This window comes from Silene latifolia, chromosome 9, assembly GCF_048544455.1.
Source record: "Silene latifolia isolate original U9 population chromosome 9, ASM4854445v1, whole genome shotgun sequence".
NCBI lineage: Eukaryota > Viridiplantae > Streptophyta > Magnoliopsida > Caryophyllales > Caryophyllaceae > Silene > Silene latifolia.
This window is the reverse complement of record NC_133534.1, coordinates 200,402,680-200,430,659: the sequence shown is the minus strand read 5'-3', so window position 1 is coordinate 200,430,659 and position 27,980 is coordinate 200,402,680. Positions and strand designations below refer to the sequence as shown.

The following is a 27,980-nucleotide window of genomic DNA, read 5'->3' as shown; positions in this document are numbered from 1 at the left end:
ATGCCTGCTGCCGCTGTTACCGAGGCAGGGGAAAAGAAGGACTCAACCGGCCCTCTATCCAAGAAGGTCAAGACTGGTACGGATCTAACCTATGGCTCGGATTTAGCAGGTTCTTTAGGCATTCCTGATGACAGGCTTTCTGATATGTCGATGAATGTTGACATGGACGCCTTGTCTGAGTTTTTTGTAGATCAGCCGTCGCCACCTGTTCTTCTCACCGAACGGCAATTGGAAAAGCAACCTGTGCAGACGGGTGATAAAAATGTCACCGCCGACTCCTCATCCCAGAAGGCTTCCTGTGTTCAGCTCAGGGAGGACGGCGTAAAATTGGCCAAAAGGCTGGTGAAGTGGGCTGAAGCTGCCGGCACTCGTATGGTCGAGCAAGAAAAGCTCGTGGCTCAAAGTGCCCCTACGCTTGAACGGCTTAGGCTTGAGCTTTCCGCTGCTAAGAAGGAGGCCGAGAGGACAAAGAAAGACTTCCTGGCCACCATGAAGGACTTCCTCGCTGAGCGAAAGCTTAAGGATGGCGCTGAGAAGGTGGTCCTGGCCGAGAGGGCTAAGGTTGAGGCGGCGTTGGCTGATGCCGCTAAGCTGCGGGAGGAGAGAGACAAATTTGAGGGTGGCTATAAGGCCATGGTTGAGCAGAGGGAAAAATGGAAGTCCCTGCATTCGGCTGAGGCGAAGGAGCATAAGAATACAAAGGCTATCCTTGCTCAGAGGGAGAAGGACATTGAGACTCTGAAAGTCGTCATCATCCCTGACATGTGTGCCCGGTACCGGGACCAAGCTGAAGATGCTACTAGGGATGCGATCAAAGAGCTCCTTCCTGAAGGTAACTTCCCGTGGCAAGATTTTGACCGTCTTCTTGATGAGAAGGCGACTGCTGCGGAGGCCAAGGCCACGGATGAGGCGAAGGCGGCGAAGGCTGCTTAGGAAGCGGAGGCCAAGGCGGCCCATGCTGCAAAGGTGAAGGAGGCTAGGGAGGAGGCTGAGAGGGCAAAGGCAAGTCAAGCTGCCAAGTCGTCCTCTGGACCGCCCACCGTTGGTAATGCTGCTACTGCTGCCGGTGGCGAGCAGCAACAAGCATAGGGAGACGGGCGGTCGTCACCAAATTCACCCGGCATTTCCGACAGCTTCAGCTGTTCGGAGGCCAATTTTTGAGCCTTTCCTCCCTGCCATCCTTTTGGTGCTTCATGTCTCAATGTTGTAATCTTTTGTTATACCTTTTATTTTTTTGGTAAAACTTTGGTAGGTTGTGCTTAGGCTATCCCTATGGGGACGGCCGTCGTCTTTGTCTCACCTGTAAAACATTTTTAATAGTGCTTATTTGTTCTCATCCTCCTTTCAGTTGTCTTATTACGTTTGAACATATTGAGCGCTTTTTCGTTTTTACTTTCGGCTTGGCCGAGGCAGTTAGAAGGCGCATCTCAATTGTACTTAAACGTTTTTCAACATGTTGGCATGTCGGTCGCTTCCTCCTCCACTCCCGGTCTTAGCCGAGGCGGTCAGATTTGCGCTTCCCAACCGCCGTTGTGAACATGTTAGTGTATCGGTCGTTGTGTCCCCGTCGCTCCCGGCTTTGGCCGAGGTAATCGGGGTTACGGCGCGACAGCGTTCGTATCTGTAGACATATTGATCGTTTCCTCTACCAGGCCTTCGGCGGGCCGAGGCGACTAGAGTTGCGTCTCAACTGTACTTATACGTTCCTATTAGCGTATCGGTCGTTGTGTCCCCGTCACTCCCAGCTTTGGCCGAGGCAATCGAGGTTACGGCGCGACAGCGTTCGTATCTGTAGACATATTGATCGCTTCCTCTGCCAGGCCTTCGGTTGGCTGAGGCGACTAGAGTTGCGTCTCAACTGTACTCATACGTTCCTATTAGCGTATCGGTTGTTGTGTCCCCGTCACTCCCGGCTTTGGCCGAGGCAATCGAGGTTACGGCGCGACAACGTTCGTATCTGTAGACAGATTGATCGCTTCCTCTGCCAGGCCTTCGGTTGGCCGAGGCGACTAGAGTTGCGTCTCAAATGTACTTATACGTTCCTAAGAACGTTGGTCGCTTTCGCGAGTATCAACTGCATTTGGCGTGACTGCCCGGCTTTGGCCGCGGCGTCTGCTTTGGCACGGCTATGAAGGGGACAAGCATTTCAATGGAAAACTTGGATCATTCTTCATAAGATATAATCGCGCATATGGGTGCCCACAACGGCCTCGGACACCTCCGCCGTCATATGAAATATTTCCTTAGGTTGTCTGTGCTCCTAATGGCTCATTAGAAGCACACCCTCCATGTCTGTCAGCCAGTATTCATCGAATCGCCCTCCTGCTGTAAGGAGGGGCTCTTGTGCTTCCCCCCGGTCTGAGACGTACATTAGTGTCAGGGCCCGGATGGACATCACTGGATTACTCCCATCCATTGAAAAACGGATTTTCTATTCGCCCCGTCGGAGCTTGCTCCTGGGCCTTCAGCTACATACTTGCTGAGGCTCCCTTTCGGATTAGCTCTTCGATGGCGTCCCTTAGGTGCCGACAGTTGTCGGTTTTATGGCCGGTGTGGCCGTGGTACTCACAGTACTGGCTCGTGTCACCGTCCCCCCTCATCTTGGGCGGTCTTGCCCACTTCTGTCCATCGTTCTTGCTTAGGGTGAAGACCTCGGCTATAGAGGCGACCAGGGGGGTGAGACTACTGTACCGCTTTTGGGTAGTACGGTCCCAAACTTCCCCCGGTGCCCGCCGAGTTCTGTTTCCTATTAAATCTCTCAGGCCGTGACTTAATCCCGTCACGGTGGTCTTCATCTATGTTGTCCCGGCGGCTCTTCCTCTCTGGGTGCCCGACTTCACTATGGCCTACCCAGGTCTTGTGATAGTCTTCCACCTTTATGGCTCGGTCGGCCATCTTTCTGGCGGAGTCGAAGTTGAGGTCCTCGCACTTGATCAGCTCGTTTTTGAAATCGCCTTTCGGGAGGCCTTTCATCAGTGCGAAGGCCGCCAGTTCGGTGTTCAGTTCACGGATCTGTTGAACCTTGGCGTCGAATCTTTTCACGTAACTCCGGAGGGACTCGTCCTCCCCCTGTCGAATAGTTAGGAGATCTGATGTCTCCACGGCCCTTCTCTTGTTGCAAGCATATTGGGCTATGAAGTTGTCTCTCAGGTCGGCATAACAGTGTACCGAGCCATTAGGTAGCCCCTTGTACCAACTCTGACTCATCGCATGCAGGGTTGTTGGGAAGACTCGGCACCACACCTCATCAGGCTGCTCCCATACCAACATGTACGACTCGAACGCCTCGATATGGTCGGTCGGGTCGCTATCTCCTTTGTATGATAAGGGCGGCAGCTTCAGTTTAGTCGGCACAGGGATCTCTAGGACATTGGCACTGAGGGGCTGTCTGACCACGTGTCGAATGACACGCGGCAATCGGCTCCTCGCACCCTTAGTCCGACTTCTCTCCATCTAGCAGGAAGGGCTTCTTGTCCGACTTTGGTGAGTCGGACTTCTTTCATTCCTCCGGGGGTGGCCTCGTTGTTTCCGCGGCGACGCTGTCCTCCCGCGAGTGGGGGAAGGACTTAGGTCTGCCACTGGCACCACGGGCTCCGCCGGCATCCTAGCTTGCCCGGCTCCTTGAATTGCTCCGGACAAGTTCTTCGGGGTTACTCCATGGGCCCTGGTCTCCTGTGGGTGCGCTGCTGTAACCGTCGTCGTGACGGGGGTTAGCGGCTTACTACCCATCAGGTCCAGGAATAGCTTCAATTTCGCTGCATCAACCACGTGTCCCATGACAGTGATTTGGTCGGTAGGCAGCGATGTTTCTGGCTCTTTTGGCATCCCGTACGCCGTGTCCATGACTCGGCCGGTGGGGGACTGCCCGATCTCAGAATTGCGGACTGTGTCATCCTGGAAGAATGCATTTCCTCCACTCACAGTTTCTTGTTGCTTTGACATCTTCTTAGCTCGTTGAATGGGTTTTTTGTTTTTAGTAAGGGAGGTGACTAGCTTTTAGTATCTATTCCCCACAGACGGCGCCAATTGTGCCGGGTGTAATTCCGAAGCAGAGTTGTGACCACGTGAGCTTGTAGAATGATGCTGTTGCTCGTCTCTTCCTTGTATTCTCTCCTGTAAAAGATTAACAAACTGAGGGCTCGGCTTGGGGCCGAGCGTACTCACTCCGACGCTCAAGTCAGTGAACTTAGAGAGATAAGTTGTATGTTACTTGGCGAAATATATAGTCGAGAGATAAGGGAGTTTATACCAATTATTCAGTTGGTTTTGGGATCCTCTTCTCAATGAGAGAAGTGGAGTATTTATAGACTTTCACCTTTTGTCACGTAGTGGCCAAGTGGCCAAGTGGCAGAGCAGGTGGAAAGACTATCTTACCCTCGGCCGAGGGACCCATGGCAGGCCGGCAGGCCTGGTTGACTCCATGCCGAGGGGACTGGATGTGAGTACGCGGATATGCCTCTCGTCCGGCTAGTTGTCGAGCCGAGACCCAGTGACAGCCGACAGTCCGTGCTGCTTAGGGTCATTAATATGTTGACTTGCTGTCTTTTAGCTTTGACCTTGCTCAATATGTTGACTCGGTCAGCGGGTGCAGAATATGCCCCATCACTCTCTTCACGTCTTTTTCTGTTTTTTTTTTTCATTTTTCATTTCTTTTTTCTTTTCTTCAACTTTTTTCTTTCGTTTCTTTATTTTTCACGTCTTTTTTCATCAACCTCCTTTTCTTCATAAATTACCAACTCCAAATCGATATGATATGAACCAAACTTGGACCAATAAAACATATACCGCAATAACATACTAAACTAGCTTGACAAGGCAGGCTAAATTTGGGATGTAGCTTAAGGATCAACAGGCAAATTTGGCTAATGTGGAGTTAAATGGGTAAAAATGAAAGAAAGGGAAAATGTAAGCACCTCCCTGCATGTGACACCAACCACTAACCCGAATGTATGCAGGCAAAAAGCAATTGAATTTCATAAACGTGCAAATTAATGATACATGTTATGCAAGGAGTAACTACTCACAATCCTACATGAAACTGGTCATAAATGACATCAGTTTATAAAGCTCTAATTCCTTAGAAATATAAGTAGGTTGCTAAAATCTCAGGTCAAGTCTATTCGTTCAGCTAAATTTAACATTAACTCGTAGATATGCAATAAGACAAAGCTAAAAAGATAATTAGTATTATGCAAGGCTTAAGCAAAAAGACAAATGCAGTGCAATATCATCATTGAAATCTACCGTTCCGACTCAACCTATATGCTAAAATAAACGTGAATATTTTTGAATTTTTAACATAACAATTTTTCAATTTTTATGAGATTTTTGAATTTTATAAAAATAAACAACAATGCACACAGAAATTAAACGTGACAACATAAATGCAATAAAAACAAGATGCAGACACAGATATGGATGCTTAACCTCCCCAAACCAAACCGTACAATGCCCTCATTGTACCAAAACATGGAAAGGAAACGCAAACTAAAAGAGAAAGAGAGTAAATGCGGAGAGTTTACAAGATTACGCGAATAAGGGACCTCCCCAAACCAGCCAGCAACGTGGGAGGTCGCTAAATAGCCCAAATATCGTCACAGGAAGCTAATCCAAGTCAAAAGCACTCGATCGAGGTGAATAGTGGTCGATCGAGTAGAATGGGCATCCAAAAATAGTTCGATCGAAAGGAATAGTAGTCGATCGAGTTGTTCTCTCTTTGCAGGTACTCGATTGAGTGGAATAAGAGTGCTCGATCGAATAGAACAGCAGCAAAAGCTCTCGATCGAGTACAAAAAATACTCGATCGAGTGAACCTTAGTATATTCCTGCAAAGACGCAATAAAACAGCCCGTAAAACTAACAAAGCGAGCATACTGATATAGTTTATGGTACGAAGACCAATTATTACAACTAAAACTGAAATAAAATAAAAAAAACAATTAAAAACAAATCTCCGGATTGCCTTCCGGGTAGCGCTAGCTTCAGACAGGTCCCAACTCGACCTTTCTTTTCTTCGAGGCTCTCTAATTAGTCACAATCAAAACAGCTCAAAGCGCGCAGCATGAGATCGTACAGCTGCGCATGTGCTACACAAAAATGTAAGTAGCACCACAGTGGAATCAAGAAATAGGAAATATAAATGTACAATTGTTTAAGTCTAACAAATTTCCTATGCGAGCTCCTAAATTTATCCACAAAATGAAGGAGCGCTGGAGCAATTGACAATAAATTAGGGCCCCGTTTCAGGTTAACAATTTTAAGACGACAAGGATGGTGAAAAATCGCTAATTTATTCGTCCACATGGGAGGGGGTATAGCTTTAAAAGAAATAGCACGAGTCAAATGAGGCATTGTATTATTCAAACAAACAATAATAGAATTATCGTTATCTACCTCGGGTTGGTTGCTCTCAATGATGGAATCATAGACAAAGGAAGATATTACCTCTTCCGTGTTAGGAGCAAATACCGACTCAGCTGTCCTTTCATCACCCTCCTCAGCTGGATTCGTCCCATAAATCTCAGCCTCAAGCGCATCCAGCTCGGCCTTGAAAAGGGGAGACTCACCATAACCGTTGTCATCATCAAAATTGTCGTCTAAAATGAACCCAAGTAACAAATCATTGCTCTCCCTGGCCAACTCACTCGATAGAGCAGAATTATTACTCGATCGAGGACTTTCCTCCTTATTTCCACTTGATCGAGTGCTTTGAACCACTCGATCGGACAGGTTTTCTGGAAATTCACTCGATCGACAAATATAAGTCACTCGATCGAGTGATTCTTCCTATACAGTGCTGAAATCCTCGTGTAAACTATTGAAATATGACAGAAATTCGTCATCCGAGTCATAAAAATCATCCTCAGCATTGGGCAACACGGTTTCTTCATGGGAAAAACCGCTCTCGGTAAAGTATACCTCTTCTGGTTGCCCACTATCTGACTCAGCTGCTAACTGAGCAATTTCAGACTCGAGCTTATCAAATCGTGCACAAGTGCGTCTATCATCTTCTTGCACTTGGGATGCAAGTGTCTTCAACAAAGATTTCAACTCCGCAACCTCTTCTGTCCGTATATCAGGGGGATCTTGTTGTTGCGGTGGCCATTGATAGGGTGGATGTGGCGGCACAACTACAGGGTAATGGCTAACACGTCCCCAAAGCTTGAACTCGTAGACCGCGTCATTTTCTGCCATACAAAAAACTGCATTGTGCTCAGCAGCACCACATCTCCCGCAGTAAATCACCTGCTGTGCCATATAATGGGACATAGGTGATGGGTCAAAGGTACTCAAGCCTTTCCTTTGACGATCTTTCACGTAGAACTGTCTAGGTAGAATCTGTAAGGCCTATCAAAACAGCACTAAAGAAAAAGATTAGAACGGCCTCAAGGGAGAAATCCCTTGAGGCTAAAAACAGACGAAATAAACAAATAAATAAAATAGTTGCCTCCCCGGCAACGGCGCCAAAATTTGATACGGTCGTTATGTACCAAAAATAAATACCTAGCTACTACTAACAGAAGTCAGCGGTAAGTAGGGTCGATCTCCACAGGGAGGCGGTCACTATTCACTTGTCTATTCGGTCTGTCTATGTCACAATCGGGGGGTTTTGAGTTGATTTAACTAAACTAAATAGACTAAAGCAAGAGAGAAATGAATAAGAGAAATTAACAGAAGAGAAGGGAAAATAGGATTTCGGGTCATCAATGAACGTCAGTTAAATGCAGCTTAGGTCACAGATCAGTCGATGTGTCGGTCTAAGGGGCAATGAATATCTCCTTTCGGTCTCAATTCACCCTAAAATGCTATTAGCTTAACTTTCGCCCTCACTAAAGCATCATATTGTTCACTGCAGGTCTCACTCCATCAAACCTTTCGGTCTAGGTCAAGGCTTACCTAAATTAAAAGGCTAATTGCTTCGAATCAACTAGCAGGATACAGTTATAGCAGCGATTAATAACATAGATATAACTACAATGACATATCTAATAACCTAATTAACATCCATTCACTGACTACCCTAATCCTAGCAGAAGAATTTAGCTAGACATAATTAAATAATGAACATAAATAAAGAGAGAAAGAGGAATAAACATTAAATTAAAGAGGGAAAAGGGAGATAAATGTTACTGAAATAAATCCGGAAATAAAGATGAACAAGTAGAGAAGGGAAAAGCAGCGTTCCGTCTCCAGGGAAGAAGAACTGAACTCCTAATCTGATATATCGTCTTCCTATTTATAGGAAAGGCGATTTTATTAACCCTAATAACGAAATATAACTTAAAAAGCCCGAGCCCACTGAGAAACCACTCGATCGAGTGGTTTAAAACTACTCGATCGAGCAAATCTGAGCCCAAACCGTTCGATCGACTAAAAATAGCACTCGATCGAGTAAACACTCAATATGCAATGTTCGATCGACCAAGAAACTACTCGATCGACTAATTATTTGACCTAAAACCACTCGATCGACTAAAAAAGCACTCGATCGAGTGAAAACTAACTTCAGCAGCTCATTATTCTCGTTAGTACAGGTATGACTTGTCCTTTTAGCTCCCGAAATGGCTTCACGCATCCCGAGACAACAATATTTCCGCTCCAAATTCATTCTTCCTCCAAATGCATGCAAAACGGACGGTAAATGGCTTGATTTCACTACTTTCTGGTCCATTCCTGCAAATAAGACAAAATAAACCAAAGTAGCATATTCAGGGCATTTCGTAGCAATAAACTACGATAATAGCATAGAAATACGTGCTGAAATAGGCTAAAAAGACTATATAAAATTCATGTATAATTGGGATTAGGGGATCTACGGTAGAAATGTGACGATGTAGTAAATAAGTTAGATGAATTATTTGTGAGATTCTATCACCATAGCAATATAACTGTATTTACCGACTTAGTTGAGTGCACGCTTCTGAGTCAACTTTTTAATCTGGTTAAATTTAATCTTGGATCGGAAGATTGGACTAAATAGACCTGCTATGAACAGTAGACTACCCTGACGAGGACGGAAGTTAATTTAGTGGTATTTTAGGATAGAAAGTGGACCGAAAGGACCTTTCCATATCCGTCTCACAGTAATTTATCTAAGTTGTTTACAGTAGAGTCACTGGACTGCCGTAGTGAACCGAAATCCTGACATATCCCTTCTTATTTGATAGTTTATCATCTTCTTCTGCCTTTATTGCTCTTTTCTCTGCTTCTCTTTCCTTTAAACCTTTTTAGTTTAGAAAACCAATTTAAACACCCCCCATTTTGTGACTAAATAGACGGACTCTTACAAATATCTTACCTCCCTGAGGAGATCGACCTGACTTCCCTAGCTATATAATTAGTTTAGTTAGTTATTTTTGATACGTATACGACAACCCTGTCACTTTTCCAGCTAACAGCACCACCATTGAGCATGAAAACAAAACCAGCTTGTGATTTCATGTCATCTCTATCCATTTGAAAACTTGAGTCCGTGTAACCATTAACACGGAGCTCGGAATCTCATCCAAACACTAAGATAGAATCCTTAGTTCTTCTCAAGTACTTAAGGATGTTCTTGACGGCTATCCAGTGACTCTCACCTGGATTTCCTTGATATCTACTCGTCATGCTCAAGGCATACGAGACATCAGGACGTGTGCATATAATGGCGTACATGATTGATCCAACGGCGGAAGCATAAGGGATCAACTTCATGCGTTCAACATCATGGGGTTCGGTGGGCGATTGAGACTTACTCAATATTGTCCCACTTACCATAGTTACCAATCCCCTTTTGGATTTGTCCATGCTGAAACGTCGAAAAATCTTATCAACATAAGATTCTTGACTTAGTGCCAATATCCTCGTGGATCTATCTCTATGGATCCGGATACCTAATATGCATTGTGCCTCGCCTCAATCCTTCATATGGAAGTGGTTACCTAACCACTTCTTAACAGAAGACAACATCGGAATGTCATTTCCAATGAGTAGTATGTCATCGACATACAAGATTAGGAACACAACATTGCTCCCACTAAATTTCATGTATAAACATGGTTCCTCAATACTTCGAGTGAAACCGTTCTCTTTTATCACATGATCGAATCGATGATTCCAACTTCTTGATGCTTGCTTAAGTCCATAAATGGATCACTTAAGTTTGCATACTTTGTTAGGATTTTTAGAATCAACAAAACCTTCGGGTTGTATCATGTACACCTCCTCCTCTAAATGCCCATTTAGAAAAGCGGTTTTGACATCCATTTGCCATATTTCATAATCATGAAATACGGCAATCGCAAACAAAATCCGTATGGATCTTAGCATGGCTACAGGGGCAAAGGTTTCATCATAATGAAGACCTTTGACTTGGGTAAATCCTTTTGCCACTAGCCTAGCTTTGTAGACATCATCATGTCCTTCTATGCCATTCTTGACCTTGAGAATCCATTTGCATTGAATGCTCCATCTTGGACTTCATGGCTTCAAGCCATAAGGATGAATTTGGACTAGAGATTGCGGCTTTGTAGGTGGCGGGCTCGTCACTTTCTAAAAGCAACACATCGAGTACTCCATCTTCTTCGATAAGTCCAACATATCGATCGGGATGGCGAGAATCTCGACCCGTTCTTCTAAGTGGAGGAGGGACAACCGCGCTAGACGACGAAGGAACATCTTCTTGCTTCTCTATCTCGGTTTGTGGCTCTTGAACTTCATTCAGTTCAAAATTTCTCCCACTCTGTCTCTTAGAAATAAATTCTCTTTCTAAGAAGACTGCCTCGCAAGACACAAACACTTTGTTTTCTTGAGGTTTATAGAAGTGATAACCTCTTGAGGCGGTAGAATATCCTACAAAGATGCATTTTTCAAATCGTGGGGCTAGCTTGTTGTCACTTTTAACTTTGACATAAGCATCACAACCCCAAATTTTCAAATAGGATAGAACTGGAACTTTTCCTCTCCATATCTCTTATGGAGTCTTTTCGGTTGCTTTTGTAGGACTAATGTTCAAAGATTTCATTGCGGTTTGGATAGCAAATCCCCAAAACGAGTTTGGTAGCTCGGTTTGACTCATCATTGATCGAACCATATCAAGTAGGGTTCGATTTCTCCTTTCGGCAACACCATTGAGTTGTGGTGTTCCGGGTGGAGATAGTTGTGATATTATGCCACAACCTTTCAAGTGTGAATCGAATTCATGGCTAAGATATTCTCCACCACGATCGGATCGTAGTGCTTTTATCTTTTTGTTCAATTGGTTCTCTACTTCATTTTGAAATTCCTTGAATTTCTCAAAAGCTTCACTCTTATACTTAATTAAATAGATATACCCATATCTACTCAAGTCGTCGGTGAAGGTTATGAAGTAGTCATAATTTCCTCGAGCGGTGATACTCATTGGTCCACACACATCGGTATGTATGAGTCTCAATAGTTCACCAGCTCGTGTTCCTTTACCGCTAAAAGGATTACGAGTCATCTTGCCAAGAAGACAATATTCGCATGTTCCATATGATTGATAATTAAATGGTGTAATCACATTATTCGAAATTAATCTTTTGATGTGATTCTCGTTTATGTGACCTAATCGACAATGCCAAATGAACGATTCATTTGGATCACTTGATTTGAGTTTATTTGATTGAATGTTGTAGATGTCATTAGTTGGATTCGAGGTTTCTAAAATGTAAATGCTATTAATGGAAGGAGCTTGGCCTATAACCAAGTCGTTCCTTGAAATAATACAACGATTGTTTTTAATGACAAAACAAAAAATGTCCATGTCTAACATGGCGATTGAAATAATGTTTTTAGAAAGTGTAGGCACATAAAAAAAATTATGTAAACACAACTCAAATCCATTAGGCAAAGCCAATACATAAGTTCCCGTGGATTCGGCCGCTACTCGAGCTCCATTTCCAAGGTGTAGATCCATATCTCCTTTGCTAAGCCTCTTCACGTCTCTTAGCCCATGTAAATGATTACAAAGGTGAGAACCACAACTGGTATCCAATACCCATGTCGTAGTGGAAGTATAATTTACATCAATAACATAAATATCCTTAGGAATTTTACCTTTTGGAACGATGATTTCTTCCCTTATATTTCGCAAATATATTGGACAATTCCTAAGCCAATGTCCCATGCCATAGCAATAATGGCACTCATTTTCAACTTGCTTGAAGTTTTTCCCTTTCTTTCCTTTCTTCTTGAACCTTTTACCCTTAGAAGCAAGAGCTTGATTTCTTGAGCTCCCACTAGTTTTGGCAGCTTTCTCTTCCAAAGATAAAGATCCTATAGATTTTATGAGGCGGTCTTCCTGAGACCGGCTCACAAGAGATCTTGTAGTAGTAGGTGGTCTAGAAGAAGTGATAAAGTTTAGGTTTCCATCCGAACCTATCCGAAAATGATGTTCTCTAGTAGTGTCGAAATCAATGTTGAAGCAAACGTCGTCAAAAACATTGTGGCAAGACTCAATAGTTATCGGTGTAGTAGCGTTTGATGGATTCATTGTAATGAACTACAAGTATGGAGGAAAAGGAAATATTAACATTTGTCTTTTTAATCATACTTGTAAATAATTTAACAAGATATGAGCATTTATATAGTGACCTCTACCCAACTATTATAAATGATTCCAAGATCCAAATTCATATTAACTTGGGCACGCTTTGGCGATACAACCCTCATCAATATAACTCGGTGGATTAACTCATTAATCAATTCTACTTTTAGAACTCTTGTTCGAAAAAATTACATTAATATTTATCTTTAGCCCAAAACACATCCGGCTATGGTCGAGAATACTTTTGTTGAGTTCAACCCAAATTTCGAATAAATGTGTCCATGATCCAAATTCACATCAACTTGGGCTCGCTTTGGTGATACAACCCTCACCAATATGAATTCGGTGGATAGACATTTATCACCCACTTCCCCTACGTAACAAGGTTTGTACCCCGGTTTGGCCGAGAGCACTCCCTCACGAAATAGGTTTTCATGGTTTCTAATTTTTGGTAAGGCTAAGTCTCAATTGTTTATTTAGCGAGAGGTCATGTCAATTTATCATCTATCACGTTTTAAGTGAACTAAAGCGGTGAACTACGATAATTGTAATTGACACGGTCGATAAACTCGATTAAAATGCATGTTTAGTTATGGCGATTTAGCGATGCATGCAACATATAAAAAAAATGCAAAGCATAAAAATAAAATCCTAATTGTATGCTAAAATTACATGTTTCACCGACTTAGTCTAATCTTCACATGCTAGGATTAAAATGTTGGACGTTGCATTGCATGCATATAAATCGACAATATATCGAGTATAGACAACTTCCCTAATCATTAGTAGAGGCCGCTATCGAGGCGGGCGGGATTAGGTGTTCGATCAAAAGAGCTTCAGATCATAATACGTACCCTCACCGCTTACTCCAGATCTCTGTGAACATCCGTGTTCATTGGCATCCACGAGAGTCATTCTAGACATAGAATGCTAAGGGTAACGAGTGCTTAGTATTCATGTCACTACTTTGTGTCTTGACATGGCACGAGGTATTCGAACGGTTTCCAATTTTCCACAATAAATTGGTGGCGACTCCACAAATGCAAACGCTTGTTCTCTTCCTCCCAAGCGCCCCTGTGGGCCCGCGTCCACAGTTTGGCGACTCCGCTGGGGATAATACACTTATGTGTAGCCAAGGGTGAAACTTGAACAAGGTTAGGGAATAGTTTGTACAAGACAATTGTCGGTTTTCATAACTCGGTCTTCCTAGATCGTTTCATTCAGCCTTTCTAGGCCCAACCCAACCCATTCGACCAATCGTCCCGTCTAAACGGTCCTAATTCTTATTTGGGCCTAAGGATGGATAGCGATTGACGTCATCCATACCATGGTACTTAATCTTGTTTGTATCAAGGACTTTCACTAATCGTGGAAATGGACTAGTAATCGGCCTTACTCTTGTTTGGCACAAGCCTCTCCACAGACTTCGGGTTTGATTGTTCGGTATGGCAACCCACCCTTTAAACCAAAACCTTTTAAATGCACTCAGCATCCCGTTGTAATGCTTGTATAAATGTTTGTACCTTACATGATCACCATTTCTGCTCGAGGAAATGGACTAGGAATCCCATCTATGCCAATCATTTGAGGTACCAAAACATCAAAACCTTCAAAGACTTAACCGTACTAGGAACAAGGATTGAAGATGACATCCGTAAAGGGCTCTTGTCCAAAACGGTAGGTCGAGGATATCAAGGCTCAACAAGTCGTTCTTACGGCTCCACTAGCAAAACCGATGAAGTTAACCTCCATGAGCCATCCAAGAAGAGTGCCCCACCAAGGAAATTTACAAATCTTTGGGACACTTATTCAAATGCTCTAAAAAGGTTAATGAAACAAGGCAAACTCCAACCCATAGGACCTACGCCCAAACCAGAAAAGAAATCTAAGTTCTGGGACGAGAACTCATACTGCGAATATCATAGGGGTAAGGGGCATGACACAGAAAAATGCTACAAATTGAAGAATGTGTTTCAAGACATGATTGAGGATGGTCGACTACCAATACCACCGAGAGGTAAGCCCAACAACACTCAAAATCCTCTTGGAATTCTAGTGATCAGAAGTGAAGAATCTACCTTAGATTGTTCACACCTCATTTCTCCCGTTGAAGATGAGATCCACGCGATCGAGAATGAAGGGTTCTACTCTATTATCTCCCCTACCATTTCCGACTTCATCACATGGGCAAGGAGTGTGGATAGGCAAGTTTTGGAATTGGAAAACGTGGTGACAACTTTACATGACCCCAATGCAACGCCTAAATAACATGCACAACTAATTTTCTCCCAAGATGCTACCATTCAAGAAATAGTCGCCGTGGTTGATAAACTAGTCGACCAAATCACACAATTAGAGGACGAGATCATGAGAATGAGGGAACTAGCTACAGTCAATGGAGTATGGGCCGATGATGATGAAGACGAGTATCTCATTGAACACTCCCTAGTCAAGGAAATAGTCCAAAATGGTGAAGACCAAGATGTAGATCACCTAACTCGTTCGGGGCGTCCATATCAAAATACTACTCAAAATGGTCCAACCAACGTTATCACGCCAAATGATAACTAAGATGACTCTACTGATCATTTGCTCAAGCAATTACAGATAACAAAGGCTAATATTTCAGTCTGGCAACTAGTAGCAAGCTCATTCCCACATCGCCAAGCTTTACTGCAAGCTTTGTCCAAACTAAATGTAGCACATAACTCCACACCCGACGATGTAGTCAACTTGGTCTTCCAAGAATCACCGAAGCTAAATAATCCTATTACTTTCTCAGACAAAGATTTGCCACCCTTTGGCGCCAGTCATAACTTTGCTCTTTACATCACTGTCATTTGCTTAAAGAAGAATGTGCCAATGACCTTGGTGGATGACGGTTCCGCGGTCAACGTCATACCCCTCAAAACGGCATACAAACTAGGCATGAGAGAGTCGGATTGGACCCCTACCAATCAAGGTGTTCGCGCATATGATGTTACACGACGAAAGGTAGTAGGGCTCATTAACCTAACCATAGCCACAGGGCCAATTGAGCGAAAGGTTAACTTCCAAATAGTGGACATTGAAGCTTCCTTCAACATACTTCTGGAAAGACCCTGGATTCACGCTTCCAAAGCGGTAACATCCACCCTTCACCAAAAGATCAAAATCCCACTAAATGGCAAAGTGGTGACGATCACTTCGTCACACATTAAGGCAATAATCGAAAAGAAGTCAAATAATCAAGTCCTTGCGGATTCAGTATACGAACTTGGGGGCTTTCAAAGCATAAGTGTCATAGAAAGTGAGTTGGCACCCCTATACTGCAATCCCTACTCCAACTTGGTGGTCAACCACATACTCAAATCCCACGGATACTCCCCTGGAATGCCTTTGAACTCTGTCCGAAGAAACACCTTCGCACCCTACAAGGAAGCTAACTCAAAAAGAATACCACTTGGACTAGGATACAAACCCACTAAAGAGGAAGTTCTCGAAATGCTCGCTCAAGTTCAAAACTGTAAGCACGTAGGAGTCCAAATGCGACCATACTTCCCTACCCTAAATGGATTCTTCGTTAGGGAAGGAAGCCAAGAACTCTTTCACGGATTTCCCGAACCTTGGCACTACCTCGGAGGGAAGCTAGCCGGAATTGAGATCTTTCACGATTGCTACTTCATTCCTCCAGAAACGGTTCCTACCGTCAAAGCCCGTCAAGCACCTTGCTTAGACGAACAAGCTGTTAGTCTACTATTTGGAGAAGACCGATTTGTTAGAGCCGCGCGGAATGAGATCATTACCATGATACTTCAAGACAACCACTTCAACCCTACCGCGTTAATCACAGAAACAAACGCGAACCAGCAGAAAGGATGGAGAAAATCAATCAAATGGACCAACAATTAAGGAAGACTTTTCAAGCTCACCACTAGAGAAGGAGAGATGCTCAAAGAAGAACCAGAAGACGATGAATTCGAGTTAGAGTCAGAGTCGGAGTCTAGAGAAGTCACTAAGGAGTCTCCTACTGTCGTCATCCCCATTCCCTTTGTTTCTCCTAGCTTAGCCTCGAATAGTAACAGTAGTTTGGGAAATGTCCCAACAACTGTCCCTTTGCCGCCACTGACCACAGATCAGATGGCTTCTTTGTTTCAACTTTTCTCAAACTTTAATATGAATAAATCAGGTTCTGCTTACTCTTTGTGTTATCTTGAATGCAATTCTGTTTCCGATGATACTGAGGATGACCCAGACCCAGACTCAATTGATATACCTCCCTAAATAGCCGAGGAAATACTAAAAGAGGGGGAAGGGGGACCAGTAATAGAGAACACTGAACCCATCAATGTAGGAACCGAACTAGAACTCTAAGAACTTAGGATAGGGATTAACTTGAGCTCTACCGAAAGGGCCGATTTTGTAGACCTCCTACACGAGTTCAAAGACGTTTTCGCTTGGTCCTACAAAGATATGCCAGGGATCGACAGGGATATCACCGAGCATAGAATCCCAATTAAGCCAGGTTTCAAGCCCGTGAAACAAAAGCTTCGTCGAATGAGAACAGAATGGGCTCTCAAGATTAAGGAAGAAGTCGATAAGCAATTCAAAGCCGGGTTCATCAAAGTTTCCGAGTACTCTGACTGGGTAGCCAACATAGTACCCGTACCCAAAAAGGATGGTAGAATCCGTGTTTGTGTTGATTTTAGGGACTTAAACAAAGCAAGTCCTAAAGATGACTTTCCTCTACCACATATCGACATATTGGTGGACAATACCGCAGATCACGCGTTACTATCCTTCATGGATGGGTACGCGGGTTACAACCAAATCAAGATGGCTATAGAAGATATGCATAAGACTGCCTTTGTCACTCAATGGGGAACCTATTTCTATACGGTCATGCCGTGTGGGTTAATCAACGCCGGAGCTACATATCAACGCACCGCAACCACACTCTTACATGACATGATGCACAAAGAAGTTGAGGTATACGTAGACGACATGATTGTCAAGTCCAAGGATAGAGAGGGGCATATTGCGAACCTTCGCAAATTCTTCTCAAGGCTACGGAAGTACAACATGAGGCTCAATCCTCAGAAGTGCGCGTTCGGAGTAACATCTGGAAAACTCCTGGGATACGTGGTTAGCCAACGAGGTATAGAAATAGACCCTTCCAAGATCAAGGCTCTGATCGAAATGCCACAACCTCAGACGGAAAAAGAAGTCATGGGATTCCTGAGAAAAGTGCAATATATAAGTCGATTCATATCGAAACTCACCATGATCTTTGAACCTATCTTCAAGAAGCTCAAGAAAACAGATCACACCATGTGGGATGATGACTGTCAAAAGGCATTTGACCGAATCAAGGAGATATTAGCTAAACCACCAGTGCTCATGCCACCTCAACGAGATCAACCTCTTGGTTTATATCTCAGAGTAACCGAAACAGCCATGGGCGCCATGCTAGCTCAAAACGTAGGAAAGGAAGAAATGGCTATCTACTACCTTAGTAAGAAGTTCTTTGAGTACGAGTGCAAATATTAACAACTCTAAAAGACATGCCTCGCTCTTGTGTGGGCAACGAAGAAGCTACGTCATTACATGCTTAGCTACTCCGTCAAAATATACTCCAAAATGGATCCAGTCAAATACCTCTTCGAAAAACTCGTCCTCAACGGACGCCTAGCAAGATGGACTTTGATGCTCTCAGAGTTCGACTTCAAATATGTGCCTCTGAAAGTTATAAAAGGGCGCGCCGTTGCCGAATTCTTTGCAGAAAATCCCATTAATGATGCACAAACAATCGATACTTGGTCATTTCCAGACGAGGATATACTCCAAACCGATGTAGACTCCTGGGACCTTTACTTTGATGGATCATCAAACTTAAGAGGATTTGGAATAGGAGTGTTGCTCATTTCTCCTGAAGGCGGGCATACACCGATCTCTGTCAAACTCGAATTTGAGGTGACAAATAACGCTGCGGAATACGAAGCCTGTCTCATTGGACTACAAGCGGCAGTGAGCTTAGGCATTAAAAACCTCCGAGTGCATGGGGATTCGTCCCTGATCATAAATCAAGTTACCGGATCTTGGAAAATCCGAAGCAAAAGCCTCGCACCTTATCAAGCCAGAATAGACCAAGTTGCCCAATTCTTTGATCACGTAACCTATCTACGCCTACCTCGGGAAGAAAATCAATTTGCAGATGCTCTTGCAAAACTTGCATCTTTGATTATTATGCCAGACGACATGGTGGAAATGCCTTTATGTATCGAACGACGATCAGAGCCAGCTTATGTCCACCAAATCACCGATGAAGAGGAAATCACAAAGGAACCTTGGTTCAAAGCAATTCTAAATTTCAAGCTCAACGGTACCTATCCACCGGATATGGACAAAAGGGGACAATGTGCTATACGCCTACTAGCTTCCCAATATGTTCTCATGCAAGGAGAGTTATACAAAAGAACACCTCTTGGTGTAATCCTCCGTTGCCTTGATCATTCACAGGCGCGGAAAGTAATGGAAGAAGTCCATGATGGAGAATGCGGTCCTCACATGAGTGGGCGCATGATGGCAAAGAAAATCACACGTTTGGGGTATTATTGGACCACAATGGAATCCGATTGCATCAAATACGTAAGACATTGCCACAGCTGCCAAATCTTCGGGAATGTACAACATGTCCCTCCTTCATTACTCTATACGATAACATCTCCTTGGCCATTTTCTGCCCGGGGAATTAATATAATCGGGAAGATAACTCCAGCCGGAATAGGAGGTCACTGTTTCATCTTAGTGGCAATCAACTATTTCACCAAATGGGTAGAAGCGGCTTCCTACACTAGTCTCACGGCCAAAAATGTAGCAAAGTTCATACAAGACAACATCATCTGTCGATACGGTTGCCCACATGAGATCATTAATGATAATGGATCACATTTCCAAGCTGAGACTAAGCAATTGCTAGCCAAGTACAAAATCAGGCATCACCACTCTTCGCCATATAGACCACAGACTAATGGCGCGGTAGAGGCGGCAAACAAGAACATTGTCACAATTCTCAAGAAAATGATTGACAACTATCGAGATTGGCCAAGCAAGATACCCTTTGCTTTGTGGGGATATCGCACATCTGTTAGGATGCCCACTGGGGCCACCCCTTTCTATTTGACCTACGACATGGAGACTGTACAGCCAGTCGAGTTAGAAATATCATCATTGCGTATCTTGCTCGAAAGTCAAATCCCAGAAGCCGATTGGAAGAGGGATAGATATGAAGAACTCATCCTCCTGGATGAACGTAGGCTACGCGCATTGCATAACGTCCAAACATATCAAGCACGTATCAAACGAGCCTTCAACAAAAGGGTCAAGCCAAAGAACATCAAGGAAGGAGACTTAGTACTGAAGTCGGTTAGAGCTCTTTTACCTGTCGATCCACGAGGAAAATTCCAATTTAACTGGGCAGGGCCATTTCTAGTCAAGTCCATACTTCCAGGGGGTGCGGTTAGAATCAAAGACCTAGATGGGAATGAATTTGCCAACCCGACAAACCTTGACCAACTAAAGCGGTATTATGCCTAGAATAGGAACAAAAACGCGCCTCGCGTAACCTCACGTGTCGCTCTTGTGGCACTAAATAAACGGCCCCTGGCCAAGCTGAAATAAGCTAATGTCACTCTGCTCTTGCATTTTGACAATTTGTCATCCTCATATCATCAAATAAACTAAATTGTACCTTAAGAGTAAGTAAAAACCTCATGCTTATCTTCTAAGTTCATTACAAGCTCCTGCTTAGAACAATTATTCTTTAACATTCACTCGAACTACGCACAAGGGTTTGATTTCATTTTCTTAATGAATACGTAGGCAGTCCTTCACAGGATACAACCCATTAATTTCAAAATGTAAATAGAAGGACATTTGCAATTGCATTTGAAATTTGACAAGAATAATAAATAGAAAATCACAACGGTTTCATAACCAATTAACCTCTTTTATTTCATTTTCTAATAATAATAATAATACGTTACATAATAATAATAATGCTAAAAATAAATAAATAAATAAAAATAAAAATAGGCTAGGATTCTAAAAACCCCACATTCTTATTACAATAATAATAATAAATAATAATAAATACTTAGGCTATTCCTCCATCTTCCCCTTGCCCTGGTCATTTTTGTCATATTTCTTGTCCCGACCTCGAGCTGGACGCTCTTGCGCCACTTCGGACCTAATCACCAACAGTCTTTCTCGTGGTCTGGCCTTCCCATTCTTGTCAATCACTTTGTCTACGGCAGAAGAGGTCTTCGGTTTCTTCGAAGGATGAACGACTCGAAAGCCGGCTTCTTCCTCTCCCTCAGTCAGATGCTTCTCCTTTTCCACCTCGCGCACCTTGTAGTCAACGGGCTCGCGCTTCCTCAATCTCTCACGCTCCTCCGGAGTAATAGCTTTCCTCCACCGCAGATAGGAGTCCGACACCCATAAGGCACAAACAGAAGAGTTCAAGAAACACACGTTTCTTTGAGCCCATTTAATGGCCCACTCCCTTCGACTCTCAGTAGTAAGCGCCACGGCAGTCTGCGGGACAGTGTCAAGCTTCGGGATTGTCTGCTTCAGTCCAACCTGTCTCATCAGCCTCTCCGGGAAGATGCATACCATGAATTCCAAGCCAGGGATGCGCACAGATCGGGTAGGATCCAAGGAAGATACTCCAGTGACATACTTGAGATGCCACCATGGTACAACCCATCTAATCAAGGGGCCATCATCACTCTTCAATTTGTTCTCCCAATAATTGCAGACCCGAGTGAAGTCCACCATGTAAAGCCTGGTCCTCATTGCAATCGAGCGAGCATGATAAGAAGGAACATGAACTGGGGGCTCGATCAATCGAAGACGCTCCATAAGCCAGACCTACCAAAAGCGGGTATTAGAAAAAAAAAAAAAAAAAAAAAAAAAAAAAAAAAAAAAAAAAAAAAAAAAAAAGAAAGAGAAAAAAGTATTCTTTTACCTGCAAGATAATGGGACTTCCCAAATAAGGTAGGCCGCGATTGGCTTTCCTATTATCCAAACCCAATAGGATCTCTCCTAAACATAAACAGCCTGGGCTCCTGCGCAGTTCCATTTGCTCAACTAGGCCCAGGAGACGGGGATCACCTCTCAAATCTTCATCAACATACCCTTGATAGACATATACATCTAACAAGCAAAATCCGAATGCCCTTCGCCTAGCAACATAAGAGATGGTAGGGTCGGCCTTGTTAATGAATCGATCAATAAAGTCCAACATTCGCACTCCTTTCGAGGTTACTAGACAGTCCACCTCAATTCTTGTCAATCCAAGCAAGTCTCTAAACTTGTTTTTATACCCTTGTGAAGTAGAAGGAGTAGCAGGCAAGTGTTCTGGGTCCCACCCACCAATCGCAGCAATTTCTTCAGGAAATGGGCAAATGTCACCTCCGAAGAAAGCAAAAACGTGATAATTCGGATCCCAATAATCAAGATAAGCATCTAGGAATGGTTTGACCACCTTAATAAGCTTCAAACTCAACAACGATCCAAGATTATAAGCATCCATATCATGTTTCTCCACGTTGGAAAACTCATTCGTCCACTCTTTTAGACGAATCTCTAAAGTATTCATGATGAATGATTATTTTGAGAATTTTATGTAATAAGACGAAGAAGAGACGGAAGAATTGTGTGAATAAAACCTCTATCGATGTTTCTATTTATACTAAAATCTGTTTCCTAAAATCCGCCAGGACGGATACACCGGGGAACAGGCGCAGCACCTGCTACGCCTCTTCAAAGGGACGCAGCTCTTGCTGCGCCTCTTCCTCAGCAACATTTCTGTGATTTCCGCGTTGGATCTTTCCTAAATTCCTTAGCGAATAATTTCCTATTCATACGGTTTATTATTTTGGTAAATACGTCAAAATTGCCATATTTCGTGTTTCCTAATTCCGCAGGCACGCTTTTCGAGGCAATATCAGCATTTTCGTCATTTTAGCGCACTTGTATATTTTCATTTTAGGAAATAATTTTTCATTTGAAAGTAATTCATTTCAAACTTATATATTTCTTTTTTATTATTTTTTTTTTAATCATTTCACTCCCGTCCTACATTACATTTCTAACTTATAGATTTCTATTTTTTTCATTTTTTTGGGGGTAACCCTCCCTTTCGTCCGGTTATTTCCGACAAATTTTTTGCATTTCTTTGCACTTTTGAGACATTCATTTTGCGCTAATTTAGGCCGTATATACAAATGTATGTTCTACGTGAATTTGTATGTGAATTTCGGCAGTATGACGGCATAAACCGTTATTTACCAAACCTGTTCAAAGCTAACCTGCAGGGACAAACAACACAACCGAGTAGCAAAGGCACTCAGGCCATCTTATACAACCAAAAGAGGGATATGTACAACAAACTGGGGGCTCGAGTCCCAAGCAAAATCCAAATGTCCAAAATGTAGGTCCTAAAATGTACAAATGTGCAAGATACAGCCAACAACAGACAAACAAAAACAAAACTACTGCCGATCGCCACCTAACTCCGCAACTCTCGCCTCGAGAGCAGCAACCTCGGCGTCGCGAACCTCAAGCTCCCTCAGCAAACGAGCTGCCTCCTCCCGAGACTGGGCCAGCTCTCGCTCCAGCTCACGCTCCCTCTACAAACAACAAAATTGGCTCATGTCAATCATTTCAGGCAATCACAAGAAAAGTAAGAAAATTAGAAAATGAAGTAGACGAAAGGTTCATACCTGACGACCTCGACCGCCGACAAGTGCCTCGACAGCAGTAGCTCGCAGCCGGTTGGCTACCCTCCATAACGCCACAAACCGAGACGACGCTATCTGCATTTTCAAAAAGTTCTCAATAATTGGATAAGTTCAATCAAATGTGTTCTTACACAAAAATCACACAAATCAAAGGCTCACCCTCCGAATCAGATGCTGCCAATTGTCCAGGCCAGCATCCGTCACAGCCACGTCAAAGTCACGCAGCTCGGAGATCGTCGTCCTCTCGGTCGCGTCAGTGTACTCGAGAGACTCGCGGTACTCTGAGGACTCGATGCCCGCCGCCTCGACCTCCTGCAAAGTCAAATGATTTTCATCAATCGATGATCTTTCATCGTATTCTCAAAAAAATCGAAAATAAAGAAGAGTAAATGTCACCACAACCGGCCAGTACGCCAACCTCCCGTAGAGGAACGCCGAGGAGTCCTCACCAGAAAGCAAGAGGGCGTCACCACCAACGCCAGCCAAGTCAGCCTCCCTCTCAGCCTCAGAAGGCTCCCTGAACATCGTCCTAGGAGGATCGATGGGAACCGTCAAGACATCCCGAGAGCATTGACGAGCTAAACGCTCGCCCAGGTACCACACAGGACCCATCGACGTCCTCAGCAGCAATCGGCTCGAGCTCCTAGGTCGAAGGACCTCAGCCACAAAAGGAGGCGCGCCAGCGTACTCTGCCCAAGGCCTGGGCACCCACTGGGAAAAGACAAGCAAGGAATCATTCTTATGATCGGTTTAAAAAGCAATAAAGAAGCAAAACGAATATAAGTGAGATGCTCACGCTATCCAGCTGAAGAGCGTTCACGTCCCGCCGGTAGACACCGTGAGAGGAACGATTGCTCCTCGTGCGACACATCACCCAATCCCTCACAACAAGATATGCCTTCTCCAGCGGCTCCGTCCTCTTGGGCGAGAGGCTCGGAAAGTAGGAGTACACCCACGCCCGTGAAGCAAGATAGTCAATAACGATCTTTCGTAATTCGATAAGGAAAGGAAGTGATTTTAGCCTAAATGAAGGTTCATACCTCCAACAGTAGTCCAGGGCCGACAGCACCAAGAGAAGTCCCCTTCTCCATCAACTCCGGACGAACCATGGCCCTCATGAAGCGGATGAGGACCGCAAAACCAGCGGTGACCTAGTCCCAACGTCCTAGGGAGCTCAAGTCAGAAAGAAAGGGAAGGAGCTTCGCCGACAACTTCTCTCCCTTGTCTCAGAGGTAGATCGAAGACAGGAACCAGCAAAGCCACAAGCGGGCCCTCTGCTCAGTTGTACAGGGAGTAGGAGCCGTCTATCTCCCGTCAATCACCACCTGCGCCGGGGTCTTCCCCGCAAAGTAGTCTCGGACATAAGAACTAGGCACCAAACCAGGCACTGCAGTAGCCTTTGGCGCTTAGTTCCAGCCGATCAATCTCCTAGCCTCGGCCGAGTCCACCCTCATGGCAGTCTCCGACCACTCCACCGCCTTAGTCCCACACGGCAGACCAGAGATCATGCCGTAGTCCTCCAACGTGACTCCCACCTCACCAAAAGGCATGTGAAAAGTGGAAGTCGTGTCCCAGAATCGGTCCAAGAAAGCACGAACCAGGCTAAGGTTAGCCCGCAGCTTCCTCTTCGCGATATCCCTCCAAGCCTGCACCAGGGCGCCAAATGCTCCCCGCTCGATCATAGCTCGCTCCTCCGCCGACAGCCTCTCGTAGCACTCCATCGCCGTCGTGTAGCCCGAGAAAAATCTGATGTTCCCGGCCTCCTATTGGGATTTGAAAAAAAAGCTATCTTTAGTTTGAATGAAATAGGAAAGGATATGAGCAAATGAAATGAAAGAAGATGAGTGATGGGTAATGAATTCAAGATTACCAACCTCTTCACCGTCCTATAGGACAGGTGACCCTCCGCAGCGCAAAGCAAGTGCCTGATGTCCCAGGTCTCATCCCACGCAGGTGCTCCCCTCAGCTGCCGACCGCCTCACCCAACATTGGCCCGCCTCGGGGCCTCCTCCTCCTCAGCAGCCTCCTCCTCCTGGACCTCGTCCTCAGCAACCCCACTAGCTGCCCTAACAGCAGTGAAAACCTCCTCGAGAACACGAGAAGCATCGACAGCAGTGTCTATGTCCATGGGAGCCCTCCCGGACGTAGAAGCCTCATCACCTGCAAAATTAAGGTAAATTTAGGCCGCGCCAAGTGACGATAAGCCTTGATTAGGGGATTTCCGAGTTTCAGAAGCCCTGAAGTCGCTCTTTTCTCGCCATCTTTCGTAATTTTCCCACAAACCCGATCACTCATGTGATAATTTGGGTCGAGTCAAGCTTAAGTTGAAGCCTAGTCATAGGTTCGAGTCGAAATTTCGGCAACATTTTGTTATAACGGCGATTATGCCCTAGAAAAGTGTCCTGAAAAAGCCGTCACAGACCAAAATTCCGAGGTGGTAGGAAGTTTACCCATCATCCAAGGATTCCAAATATCAAGTTTCATCGCAAATGGGCAATCCTAAGGCCATTTTCGAAGCAATTTACGGTTTAGCTGTGAAACCGTCTCAATTTCACTCAAATGCCCAAAAATCAACGAAAATTCAAAACAAATATATGGTTATGATCCTTATATTACCAATTAGCCATTTAAAAGGTCAATTTTACGAGGCAAAATCATTTGGGGAAAAAGCCCCAAATTTTCGACAATTACCGGTTGTTTCCAAAGGGAGCAGGGCTGATGTTGTTCATGCTTCTCTTTGTTCGTCGTATTTGTGGAGTTCATGTAAGGTATGTTCAAAACTTAGTTTCCAAATGGGTACTAAAACGCTATTCAATTAATTTATATTTTCTTTCAATGTTTTAAGATGTGTATGTCTTAAATTTGAGGTGCTTACATTGACTAAAAATATACGCTTACAAGCCGGAAGTGAAGACACTAATGTAGATGAGATAAGGAAATTCTTGGAGTGGATTCTGAAAATTGGAGATGGGTTGGTCGGGGATCCAAATGATGGTGATGTTGAAGTTGACATAGAGTTCCCCGACGATTTACTTATTCAACACGTGGCTAATCCCATTGCCTCCTTAGTAGATATCACTTATCCTGATCTTCAAAATCGGACCCAAATTATCTTCAAGAAAGGGCAATTCGTGCACCCACTCACGAAATAGTTGAAGATGTAAATGATTATGTGTTATCTCTTATCCATGAGGAAGAGAGAATTTACTTAAGCTCTGATGAGGTCAGTAGAGATGATAGAACTATAGGCGACCCTGACCTTTACTCCACAGAATTCTTGAACAGTATTAAATGTTCTGGCCTCCCAAACCATGAATTGAGATTGAAAGTCGGGGCTATGGTTATGCTCCTTAGAAATATTGATCAATCGCATGGGTTGTGCAATGGTACCAGATTAATAGTGACAGATTTAGGGAGACGCGTAATTAGCTGTACAGTGTTGACTGGTAGTCATAAAGGTGATAGAGTGCACATTGCTCGCATTACACTCACTCCTTCAGATTTCAGTAAATTTCCAGTCCGGTTTAGTAGAAGACAATTTCCCATTGCTGTTTGTTTTGCCATGACAATAAACAAAAGCCAGGGCCAGTCCTTATCTCAAGTGAGCATTTATCTTCCAAGACCGGTCTTCAACTATGGACAACTTTATGTTGCGATCTGGAGGGTTACAAGCAAACAAGGCCTTAAACTATTAATCTGCGACAGTAACAAGCGTACATCGAATATTACAACAAACGTAGTTTACCAAGAAATTTTTGAGTATTTGTAAAGTTCATATTACTTCTACATTTGTTGGACAATTTGTATCGTATGGTAGTGATTAGCGTAGTAACAATCGTAATAACATATACGTTGAATATTCAAGTGTGGATTTTTTAAATTGTCACGAGTTTGGAAATTTAATCATGCTCATTTATATGCTTACGAATCTAATTTTAGCGATTGTTACTACGTCCCGTGCATTTTTTGCACGGGTTTAACACTAGTTTAAAACCTATTATTATGCCTTCTAAACTTTGTGTTCTATAACGCACCAAAAATATCGGCCGCTGATTCCTTATCATCAAAAGAAAAACGTTAATAAACATTGAATCACTGACCGAGCTACGTTGATGAGATGGTAGTCCTTGCCATATTTCCGGATTATGTTGTACGAGTTTATTTCATATGTTTTACAATGACCTAGAGAATCTCGCAACTAACAACTCTATATGATCGTGCCAATAATTTAAGGGAGTCACATGGTCAACCAGACAAGCATATCTTAAGAACTCGACGGCAACCGTTACGGTGCATAGTTTTATAATTTAGGACAAATATATCATTTTACTTTGCATCTATTATAATTCTACCTGTAAAAAAAAAAAAAAAATTATGAGCCTAATACGATTAGTTATATTACTTCAATAGGTCTTGGTATAGACGGGTGGGGCGAACAGACGGGTAAAGACTTCTAATAAAATGGGTAGGGGGACAAGGTGGGGCACCCCCATGTGCTTTCCACTTTAGTGAAAATGGGTATTTTGTGAGGGGAAATGGTATCCGTCTATACGTATAGACGGATAGTGCCCGTCTATAATGAGAATTTGTGATATTACTTATATATCTACTTGTAACATTGACTGACAAATCATAATTGTTGTCCC

At 43.7% G+C, this 27,980-nt stretch overlaps 1 protein-coding gene across 1 annotated transcript; it reads left to right on the top strand.

Annotated features, from left to right (window-relative positions):
- On the top strand, positions 1 to 27,103 carry LOC141602097 (uncharacterized). Its single transcript, XM_074422410.1, has 5 exons — positions 1 to 76; positions 191 to 370; positions 25,969 to 26,102; positions 26,202 to 26,328; positions 26,454 to 27,103. Exons 1-5 carry the CDS (start codon positions 1 to 3, stop codon positions 27,101 to 27,103), a joined length of 1,167 nt encoding a protein of 388 aa, XP_074278511.1.
- Positions 27,104 to 27,980: the final 877 nt, after the last annotated feature.